This window comes from Cynocephalus volans, chromosome 4 (genome assembly GCF_027409185.1).
Source record: "Cynocephalus volans isolate mCynVol1 chromosome 4, mCynVol1.pri, whole genome shotgun sequence".
In the NCBI taxonomy this organism is placed as follows: Eukaryota; Metazoa; Chordata; class Mammalia; order Dermoptera; family Cynocephalidae; genus Cynocephalus; species Cynocephalus volans.
In genome coordinates, this window is record NC_084463.1 from 78,168,612 (window position 1) to 78,181,138 (window position 12,527).

The following is a 12,527-nucleotide window of genomic DNA, read 5'->3' on the forward strand; positions in this document are numbered from 1 at the left end:
TCTCCCACTTTCTTTACTCCCCTTCGGTTTTTTAATAAACTTGAGTTTACTCTTAATTACTTTTATTCTTTTCTTGTTCAATAATTAAAATATTTAAGATTAATTTCCTTCCAAGTACTATAGTCCATAAGTTTAAATGTATAATGTTTCACTGTTTTCTTTTACAAAAAATAACTGAACAAATAAATGCACATAAAGGAGAATTTAGAAAAAAAGTTAACAAAAAAGAAAAAAATTCCACCCATAATCCCAACATTTTAAAACTTTTGTACCTTTGCCCAAAAAGCTGAAGTCTGAATTGGTTCAACTTAAAACTCAAAAACTGTTAGTAGCCATGTTTCCTGCTATATGGGAAAAGCTAGTCTGTAGCTGGAGAATGAAGGTAGGGAGCAGCAGGAAAAAAAAGATGAAGAGAAAGTACTGGCCACATTTGAGTCCATGGTTCCTCATGTTCTTAAAGTCCACCTGTATACTTACCCTTCCTGTTTTTAGTTGTTCAATTCTCCCTTGTATGTTTGTAAACCAAAAAAGTTCCTCTTTACCAAAGTTGTTACAGTCTGGGAGTTTCTATCATTTATAACTGTTTTTTTTTTAACTGCACTTTGTTTTCTAAACCCTTGTTAAAAATCTAGTATCAGAAAAATGACTTTATCCTGCTAGTGACTACCTATACAGTTGACCTTGAACACAGGTTTGAACTGTGCAAGTTCACTTATACACAGATTTCTTTCAATAAGTACAGTACTACAAATGTATTTTCTCTTATGATTTCTTTAACATTTTCTTTTCTGTAGCTCACTATATTGTAACAATACAGTATAGGAGAGCTCTTCAAAAGTACCCTCATGATACATATAACATATAAAGTATGTGTCAATTGACTGCTTATATTACTAGTAAGACTTCCAGCCAACAACAGGCTATTAGTAGTTAAGTTTTTCAGGAGTAAGAAGTTATACATGAATTTTTAACTGTGTGGGTTGGCGTCCACAATCCCCATGTTGTTTAACTGTATATTTAAAAATACATAAACACATACACATGCACACACACATGCCCTTGAACACATTTTTTCTATGTCAACAGTGAAATTTTATGTAAAAGAAAGGTAATTTAAGAAATATGGCAAACTTTTACTTCATCCCCTTAGTTTCTTTAGGGATTTTTGGATCCAGGTGATTATTTACATCTCATATCTACATTTTAAGAGTTATATTTGACATACATTTTCAGTTTTATATTTACTTCTTTCTTCTAAACATATCTGCTTTCTTGAGTTAAAACACCTTTTAGGTGACCAAGTGATGAATATGAAGCTTTTTTTTTTTTTCCTTAGAAAGGTATAAGAGTGAGCTCTACTTTTTTCTTCTTTTCTATTGCCCTCCCATCTTTGAGGTCACAAGCCACCGTGCCATTTATGTTCAAGTTACCACATTACCTGGAAAGACCCTTGAATGAAAAATACTCTATGTGGAATTGAACAATGGACAATTTAGAGAGATTTTTAACTTCATATATGCGGAAGAGAGACAGTGGAGAATATATTTCTAAAACAAGAAGCAAATTCATAAGTATTTGTGGAAAGGGGGAAAAAGTGACATTCTGCAACATTACACGTATCTGTTTTCTTTTCACAAATAGACTCTTCATAGAAAACACTAGATTTAAGATTTTTTATCTTCCAAATTACAATATTTCTGAACATACATGTTCAAAATTAAAAACATTTTGGTTATATATGGAAGTGTAAAATGCCTCTAGAAAATTACAGACATGAAGAGATTGATTTAGTTTTCCTTAAACTTTACTTAATCATCTCTGAAATATAAATCCTTGGGGGGAAGAGACGATCTCTTATTCATAACTGAAACTGCAATGCTATGCACTATATGTGGCACATAGCTGGCACTCAGATTTTGAATAAACATATTGAGAAGTCTCCATAATTGTAAATTTAAAATATTAATTAGAAGACAATTGGCAGCAATCTCTTTGTCCCTCTTTACCTAGCAAAACTTAACCACACCTAATTCATTCTTAGACTAAAATAGTAGCTGCCTAACTTTATTGTATTTCTGAACTACCTTGGGAGCTTTCAAAAATCCCAATGCTCAGGACATACCCCATACAAAAAGAAAAATATCCCAAAGATATCTAAAAAAATATTTTAAATGAAAGCCAGGGATGCAAGAAGATCCCAAGGTGATTCTAATGTGCAAAATTTAGACATTACTTCAAGTGACTTCAAGAAACACTAAAAGAATGGAAGACTTTTTACCTACTTCTCAAGCCCAGTTTGTCATTCATTCAGAGACTACAATCCCCTGGAGACATTAAGCCTAGCAGATCTCAATTTTATCTCGTTAATAACAAAGTTGGGTCTATTTGTTGCTGGGAATATTTTTAACATTGACATATCAGCACAGATTTGTTATAGGCTAAAGGAGAAAAAGAATATTTTGATTTCCACAATAAGTCATCCTTCAGTATCTACAGGGAATTGATTCCAGGAACCTCCAACACGCTCCCTCCCATCCCCTGCCAGAGACCAAGATCCACTGATGTTCAAGTCCCTTATATAAAATGGCATAGTATTTGCATATAATCTATGCACATTCTCCTGTATACTTTAAATCACCTCTAAATTACTTATAAAACCCAATATAATGTAAATTGTTGTGTTGTTATCCCCCATCCCCCAAATATTTTCGAATCCAAGGATACAGAACCTGCAAATATGGAGGGCCAACATACTGCTGTCTTGGTAGTTCTCTACCTTTCTGACTATTCCTACTTTTTAGCTCATTGTTTAAATGGTGGTACTTTCCAGAGCTCTATTCTCCTACTTTTTCTCTGGAAGAAACCCCTCCACACTCACAGGCTTCATCCACTACTATGTCCCTGATGATGCCTGAGTTCATGAGTGCAGCATTTTCTATTTTACTTCAGACTTTTATTTTCATTTGCTTACTATTCATCTCCATCTAACTCACAGGCATGTCAAATTTGATACAGCCAAAATTATACGATCATTCCTTGAAATACTGTATTTTTCCTGTGATCTATCTTAATTATACCATTAATCATCCACACCAGAAACCTGAGACTCAAAGATTTCTCCATCATCCTCACTTCCCACATCAATATGCATAAATCTGTCTTTAATCAGTTTCCCATTCTCTGTCCCAACTGCCATTGCTTCAGTTTAGACCTATTTCTGATATAAACTTCAGTTCAACAAACATTTATAGATCACATATGATGTATAAGGCACTTGCAAGGTGAAGGAGATAATATATAATTAAGACAGTATCTGCCTTCAAGGAGCTATTGTCTAGATTCTAGAACAGATGCTGCTATCTACATTCTTCTCATACCTGATAAAAATATTTACATGAACAAAACATCACTCTGGATGTACCCATATCCTTTATTTCAGTGGTTCTTAAAGTGTGGCGTATGGGTCCATAAAGGACAGGTTTCTTAAGACCTTTTCCATGGTCTGTGAAGTCAACACTAATTTCATAATACTAGTAAGACTTAATTTGCTCTTCTCACTGGGTTGACATTTGCAATGATGATGCAAAAGCAATACTGGGTGAAACTGCTAATTTTAGCTCAAATCAAGGCAGTGGCACTAAACTATAACTTTAGGTATTGTACTCTTCACTGCCACACACTCCCAGCAAGGAAAAACAAAGGCACTATGTTACTGAGGAAGAAGTAAAAATCATTAAATCCTAAATCCTGAGTACATATCTTTTTAAAATTGTGTAACAAAATAAGATGTACACATGCATAACATATGTACCAAAGGACAATGGACTTGATGAAAAGGACTTGTACAGATGATTGAATGGTGAGCTGAATTAAAACCATTTCTTTCACAGAACACCACTTTATTTGAAAGAACTTTCAAAAGACTATGGGTATTAAGACTTAGATGTCTTGAGAGTCATTTTCTTAAAAATGAAGTTGAGACTGTCACTTTAAATACTGACCTGACAGTATTTATTGCCAATGATAAAAATTCCAGTTAAAATTAGAACTCTGAAAAACTGGATTTGTGCTGTGGGCTTTATAACTTCCCAGAATAAAGACTTTTCTTCCATTGAGATCAGTGATATTAAAAAATATAATCTTTTTCATATTATATAATGAAATATGTCAGTATTTGGAAAGTTCGTATAAGTCAGTGTATCAGTATAAAAATTATGCATGGGTAATAGCCATTCAAAGTTCAAAACATGGGCAGCTTCCCTCTCCCTCCCCCCCCCCCGACCAAAATTTAAAAAAAACCAGACGAATGGATTTCAATGTCATAATATGTGGGAAAAGTTAACACAGCAGACCTGACCCTTGGCTTAACTAAATATTTGTTAAAGAAAAAAAAAAAAAAATAATAGTAATAATAATAAGGAATGTCCTTTATGTTACTAATTGATAAGGTTGCTTTGTATGCCTACGGCACCCAACCCTGTTACAATGTCTGCCTAGATTGTTTGTGAATATATGATTTATGGGTGAATCTGTTTTCCTTCTGGGAGGCTGGAATTTTGGCAATCATGGTTGGTTGCGCAGGAACAAAGTGCCTGTATGACCAACTCCCCAGTGAAAGCCCTCGTCTCTGAATCTTAAGTGGGCTTTTTCTTGGGGAGAAACACTTCACACATGTTTTGCAGCTCATAGCTGGAAGAAGAAGTGGTGTGTTCTGTGTGATCCCCAAGAACAACAACTTTGGAAGCCCACACCTGGACTTCTCCAGATTCCACCTGATGCATTGATTCCCCTTGCTGATATTTCTTTGTATCCTTTCATTTTAATAAACCATAGCCATAATTACAACTGGTTTTGAGTCCTGTGAGTCCTTTTAGTTAATCTTCAATCATGTGGGTGGACATGAGGACCCTGAAACAGAGTATGAGAAATTCACTGATATTCTGCAACTAAGTTTTAAGAAACAACAGTTGTCTAGTTTGGTATAATACCAAAGAAGAATATCCACAAATTGTAAAGGCTATTAAAATACTACTCCTCTCCAACTATACCTCTATGTAAAGCCATTTTTTTCACATGAGTACTTCAATCAAAACAACTTATCACTACAAATGGAATGTGAAAGTAGATATGAGAATTCAGCTATCTTCTATAAAGCCAGAAATAAGAGATTTGCAGATAAAACAATGCCACTCTTTGTACTAAGTTTTTAATTTGGAAAATAGAACCAAATCAGAGGAACAGATGGGCAGTAAATTGCTACAGATACCTAACACAACAGCTAAAATTTAACCCCCTTTTCTCCCACTAGTTACAATAACGTTCAGCTTTCCAAAGGGTGTGCCACAAATTTGTCACAGACATACTGAGACTTTTTTCCCTCTCAGCCCCTAGGGACAGTAAGAGCCCCTAGACTAGTTGCCACCAATCCCACCAAGTTATCTCAGTGTGTTGTAACATACATTACCATATCATTTTCCACACGTATTATAATATGCGAAAAGTTGAAAAGCACTGGTCTAGGAGAATATTCCAACTACTTTATAGCTATTTACGTTACTTCAACGTCCAAGCCATTCTCCATATTACTGCCATTTGAAATGTAATGAACAAGTAACATAAGCAATGAGTTATACTAATAGTCTTTGGAATGTCATTCAGCACCATTTTTTTAAAGGACACTAAAGACATTAACACAATTTTTGAAGGCGACAATAATAATTTCAAATTTCTTGCTTATCCCTTTACAGTTAAAGTTCAAAATGAATATGAGAATGCAAATTACAAGAAACAGTTTAATCATCTCCTTCCACGGCCTTAGGCAAATTATACTTTCAAGGTGATTTCAGGTAGCTAAAGTGAAATTGTAATATAGCAATGAAAACATATTAAATTATAACTAAACTACAGAAAAGTAACAAGTCTTTCCTCTCCTAAGGTATCAGTGAGAAAAAAGCATTTACTATGTATAAAATAAAAAGTGTATCATAAAAAGTGTCTATTCAAAATAAGACATCACTCATTCAATACAAATTTGAGGGTCCACTGAACAATCTGGGGACAAAGCGGGGAGAAGAGATGGTTTTGATACTGAATATGTTAGACTATCTTTTACATGTTTTGTCATTTGTAAATTTTAAATATACCCACCTTATACATTTTTGGGAGGTAATAATTAGATGAAATGTATTTGCTTTATTTGGAATGCTGCTATGTTTCTTTCTTTTGTTTAAGTTGGGTTTAATCACTAATACTGCAGCAATTATATGTGTTAATGATTCTCTACATAAAAGAAGTGTTACATTTTAGCTACATCATAGGCTAAATAGGCATTTGTAAATTAGTTTGGGAACTTTTTTGTTTCAACTGGGAAATCCATTGTAAGTATCTTAAAAATTAATCTCAAGATAAAACTTTTTTGTGAACTATAGGCCAACTGTTTAGAAAAATACCAGCAGATAAAAATATCCAAGTATAGTAACCATGTAAAACTTAGCCCGTAAAGGGGGCTCAAAACTGTTGGCTGAAATAAATTTAATGAGTAGTCTGGTGTGTTTTAAGTATTTCAATACTCAGTGTTCACTATAATAAGAAACCTCTTTCTTTATAAGATACTGTCTCTTGATAATGAAGATAAAGAAAACGTTTAAGTTTCAGTAATAATTTCTTATTGAAAAATAAGCACAAAATAAAATAACTATGCAACAGAGTTTTAACAGGAACACAAGATTTAAGAATCAGATATTAATCCTTTCATTACAATATGATACCCGGTCCTGATCTTTACATCCATGAAAAGAAACTTAAAAGTTCAAGAAAGGCAAATAACTAAAGAATAAAAAAAAAATTAAATGGGTAGACTTACTTACAGAGCAGAGTCAACAAATGTTTAGCCCAGAATGTCAGTAATAAAGCTAAATTCTGCCTGAGTGGCCCACTCACTAGGTGTTTTAAGGACTATAAGAGAAGGGGAAAAAAGGACATAAAGAGTAAAAATAAACAAGAGAAGAAATAACAAGGAAGACAGTAAACAAGCTTCTTTTATGCCTTCGGAGAATGGTGGTGTGCAGTGTTTAATAAGTGCCTCAGGATAATCATTATACTGTGTTTTTTGTATCAATCCAACAATACCTACTTTAAAAATGGGACGAAAAGACACACAAACCACCATCCCCTTCCCACCCATAAAAAAGTAAATGCTAAGAGTTATAAACAAAGAAACAAGAGAGTTCAGAAAAGACACTGAGGGAGGGAAAGAAGAGGTATATATTGGAGAAGCTACAGGAAAAGGAAGACTTCTCAGAGGAAATAACATAAAATCTGGGCTTTAAAGAATGGGTACAATTCTACAAGAGAAGGTACAGCATGTGAAAGGCTTATAAATGAAATGGCTAATGTCCATGCCCTAATCACTGGAGCCTCTGAATACCTTAAGTTACATGGCAAAAATACACTTTGGAGGTGTTACTAAGGTTATAGACCTTAAGAGGGTGGGGAAAAAAAAAAAGTTTATAGACCTTAAGATAGTGATACTATTCCTGACTACCTGAGTGGGCCCAATTTAACTAATCACATGAGCAGAAAATTTTCTACGGCCATCATTAGAGTAATGTAGGGCAGAAGTCTGAGATGTGAAGCATAAGAGAAACTTGACCCACTGTGGCTGTACAGAACCATAAAGAAAGCATAAGAATGAATGAGGACCATCTCTAGGAACAAATAAGACTGGCTATGACTAACAGTCAGCAGAGCAATGGAACTTCAGTCCTGCAACTACAAGGAACTGAATTTGGCTAAGAATCTGAATGAGTGTGGAAGCAGATCTTCCCCAGAACTTCTAGAAAAGAACAAAGCCCCAGCCAACACCCTGATTTTAGCCTTGTAAGACCCTAAAGCAAAGGACCCAAATGAGCCCACCAAGATTTCTGACCTACAGAAAACTGTGAGATTATAAAATTGGGATATTTAGAGCTGCCAAGTTTGTGGCAATTTGTCAAGGCAGCAAGAAAACTACTACAGATGGCAATTTCCAAGAAAATATATTTCAAAGGAGCCACAGCAAAGGATGTATAAGGTAAGGCTAGGGATGAAGTTGGTAAGGCAGACTGGGTCTACGTTATGAAAAATCTAAGACTATTATGTAAGCCATGGAGAAGTGCTGAAACTTTCTTGTTAAAGCGGGAGAGATAACGGATAATGACAAATGGCAAGAATGTTGTAAACTGAGGCTAAGGAGACAATGAGGAGAGAGATAACGGATAATGACAAATGGCAAGAATGTTGTAAACTGAGGCTAAGGAGACAATGAGGAGGGAGATTAGTTAGGAGTATATTATGAACATCTAGGCAACAGATGATGAGAACATGAACCAAAGCAGTGAAAATAAAAAGAAACAGAAGCAATAAGATTTGTGGGGTATCTTGAAGCTAAAATGAAGTCTTGGTTCCTGACTGATGTTGGAGATGACAGATGACTTGAAGTATTTTAACTCTGGTGATCTGGTAGATGATGATGTTCAATCAGCATAAGGAACACAAGAAAAGCACTGTATTTTGAGGAGGCCAGAAACAGGAAGTAAAGGGGGAAGTACAGTCTTCTCTAATTTCAAAATAGTGGAGGACAAAACTAAGAATTTTAAGGCAGTGAGTAAATACAAATACCATCTATTTTGTTAGGCTCTATTACCTCTGCTGTTGCTTTCTGGATAAGCAAATGTAGGCTTATTTGGGGAACGTCGCAGGTCACTATTAAGGAAAGGCTTATCAGGCGGATATACTACATATGGAGATGAAGAATGGCGAGCCAAACTTCCATTAGACCTTGATGGTTCAGGTAAGGTGTTCTGAAAAATAAAAATATAAAAATTACCTTTCAAGAACTTAAACCACAAACATTCATGACTGAGAACTGGATTGTCTATTATGTTCCACTAATGGAAAAAAACAGAAAAAAGGAGTCCATTAACTATACACAATAGAACTCAACTAGTATTTATTTTAAAGAAATATAAATTTTAAAATGTCTCATATTTGTCTAAATGTAGGCATATCCGAAATTCTATAAAAAGGACATAATGTTCACACAGTTTGAATACAAATGCCATGCAGAAACATGTCCTGTGAAATATACATCCAGGAAAGTAAACACTGTCTTTTTACAGATTAGAAACTACTACAAATGACTGAATTACTCAACCCCCAATCAATAAAATTCTTCTTGAACATTTACAGTGTACAAAACTCCAGAAAGAAAATAAGACATTGTCTTGCCTCAAACAATCTGTATTTAGTTAGGAATAAAGGAAGAAACAATTAGAAAATATTAAGGTTTATCAAACATTCAAATATAAAACTTTACTTCCATAGACACACACCATTCTGTTATGAATGAGATTCTGTCAAATTTGGGATTATGTTCCACATGATAATTTTCAACGAAAGGGATGCTAGTTGTGGAGTTCTGTTTGTTGTAGGTGACTTCCTGTTGGTAGAGTTACCCAGTGTAAGGGAAGTAATGCAGAAGCTGAGGGCTAAAATAGAATATATGACTGCCAACTGTTCAAAATTTTCAGACATCCATATCTCTTCTTCAAATGTCCACAACAAACTAGGTTTTTCAATTCTAACCTTTAGAAAACTATACAAAGTACCAGGATAATCTGTGTTCAGAAAAGTACAAAGGAACAATGAATAACAAACATATTTACAACAACAGTAAATAACCTGCTGGAATAAACAAAGGCTAACCAAACACCTACAATTTGTATCTTATTAAAAATTGAAGATTCTAAAAAAAAAAAATTGAAGATTCTACTTCTATGTTAAAAACCATGCAAATTTTCAGTTGATTTAAGGGAGCAAATATAAAACACACACTATGGTTATGAAAACTAAAGGAAGGGAGCAAAGATCTCAGGAAGGGTAGGCATTTATTACTCAAATAATTAAATACCAAGTCCACTGTACTAAGTGTGTTTATATGGTTCATATGCAACAAAGGACTAATATCTATCATTTTTCAAACTTAATGGCAAACTGACATCAAGCTTTGGAGGTAACTGGACAGACAACAGGATGAGTTTTCAGTTCTAAAAATACATAAGATGGTCAAAGTTCTTGCAAAGCATCATGAATTACCACATAGCTTGATTTTAAATATGATTCTTCAGAGACCCTTAGGTGTTCTCTGGTTATCTACAACCTACCAGAATCCTATCATTTAACATTCAAAACCCACCAACTTACCCACATCTGTTCTCATACAACACACTCTGCCTTCCCTCTCCTGAAACAAGCAAGCAATCAGATTGTGTAATGGATGTCTCCATTTCACCAACTTAAAGTCTTGCATCCTATAATTAACTTCTCTCTTGGTGCCATCTAGATCTTTCACATTGCCATTAAAGACAAAGACAAAAAACTTTCCTAAACTTCAGAACTCCGCTCTAGCTCCAACCTCATTTCTTAGCATTTATAATTTAAAAAAAATTGTAATTGCTGCTACCTCTTAAACACCTCACACCCACTCCAAAGAAACAGCTCTTCAAGCTCACCAATGATTTCTACACTGCTGAATTCAGTGACCTCCCAGAAGCAAGTAATCACTTCATCTCAACACTTTCTTTAGTGGATGGAACACCATACTCCCTGGTTCTCTTATTTCCCAGGCTTCTCCCTGAGAATCTCCTTGGCTCTCTCTTCATCCTCTTCCTAAATGCTAGAGCTTCCCAAGGCTTAGTCAACTTGAGCTTCTTCTCTTTTCTATCTACAAAGATTCCCTTGATGATCTCATCCACTTTCAGGGCTTTAAAAAGCCTGTACTGGTTGACAACTTTCAAGTATAATTGTGGAATTCGGAGCACTCCCTCTTAAACTCTATACTCATATCGACCTGCCTACTCATTAACTCCAGTGAATGTCTAATGGGCACCTCAAATTTAACACGTCTATAACCAAATTCTTGTCCCCAAACCTGCTTCTCTCCTAGCACACCAAAATAAATGGTACCACCATTTACCCAGCTGCTCAAGCCAAAACCCTTGGATAAAGTCATTTTTCATACATCCCACATCCAATCTTTCAGTAAATCTTTTGGGAGCTCTATCTTCAAAATATATCCAGAAACTCTCCAACTTCTCATCAGTTCCACTACTACTACCCTGGATAATGCCATTGTCATGTCTAGACTACCGTAACAGCCTCTTAACCACTCTTGTACACATTTTCTTAGTTGGTTCCTCACATTGTTCAATAGCCACTGATCCTTTAAAAAAGTAAATCAATTCAAGTAATATTTAATCAAAATCCTCCAATGACTTTCCATCACAGAATAAAATCCAAAATTCTTACCATGGCTTATAATGCCCCACAGAATCTGACCCTAGGCTCACCCTGACCTCATTCCCTACATTCTCTTTCCATATCACCCCTGCCCTCAATTTCCAGTCATACCGACCACCTTTCAAATTTCTAGCATGAACAACACACTCCATTTTCATTTGCTATGTTTACTATGCCTGGAAAGCTCCCTTCCTCACTTCATTCAGGTGTCGGCTTAAAAGTCTATCAGGGAGGCTTGACCACCCTAACTAAAATAGCACCCTTCTGTCACTCTATCTCCTTACCTTTTTTATGGAAACACTTAACACTACGTATTTTTAATATCGGTATGCTTTATGGCGTAATTAAAAATATATTTGATCTTTTGTCTCTGGTTCAAGACACAGAGATTCAAAAACTCTTAGAATTTCTTAAATGATAGGGATGTCTTTGTTATGCTAATGGGGGCACTCAAGGTGGGACCCCTAGACAGCTTCAGGTTTGAAGCAACCATATCTTCTACAGGCTGGTCGCCAGAAAAACCAACCACTTGATTAAAGAGTTACAAATGTCAGCCCTACACTCTGACCTCAGGAAAGAGGAGGGGCTGAGATTGAGTCCAATCACCAACGGGCAATAATTTAATCAATTATGCCTATATAATGAAACTTTGGTAAAAACTCTTGAATAATGAGGTTTGAGGAGATTCTGGATTGGTGAACACACTGATGGGCTGAGAAAGACCCAAGACCCGACCAGGTATGGAAGCCCCTTCACACTGTGCCCTACATGTCTCTTCCATCTGGCTGTTCCTGAACTGTGTCTTAAAATAAAACTGTAACTGTTTAAATGTAGTGTTTTGAGTACTGTGAGTCACTCTAGCAAATTATTGAACGAACCAGAGGGTTGTGGGAACCCCTTAACTTGTAGTAAACTGGGTTAGAAATGCAGGTGCCTGAAGGGGCAGTCTTGTGAGACTGAGTCCCTTTTAATGTGTGTGTGTGTGTGTGGGGGGGGTGTCTGAGCCACATCCGGGTACCGCCACAATTGAATTAATTGTAAGACACGCAGTTGGTGCAGAATTGCTGGAAAAATGTAGTCATTCCCACTACAGTTTAAGTTTCAATAAAGATACTCATATATCTGTTTAATAAATCTGTTAAATAAATTAATTATGCAATTCCTATGCAAAACAGAAAAACTGCACGTTA

The 12,527-nt window shown here is 35.4% G+C and overlaps 1 protein-coding gene across 2 annotated transcripts in view; it reads right to left on the bottom strand.

The window, feature by feature from the left end:
* The window catches only part of CEP57 (centrosomal protein 57), a 35,094-nt gene that overhangs the window by 16,681 nt on the left and 5,886 nt on the right, over positions 1–12,527 (bottom strand). For both annotated transcript variants that reach the window (XM_063093504.1, XM_063093503.1), the window contains exon 2: positions 8,684–8,840. In XM_063093504.1, coding sequence (XP_062949574.1) covers positions 8,684–8,840 — 157 coding nt within the window. The remainder of the gene's footprint in view (positions 1–8,683; positions 8,841–12,527) is intronic.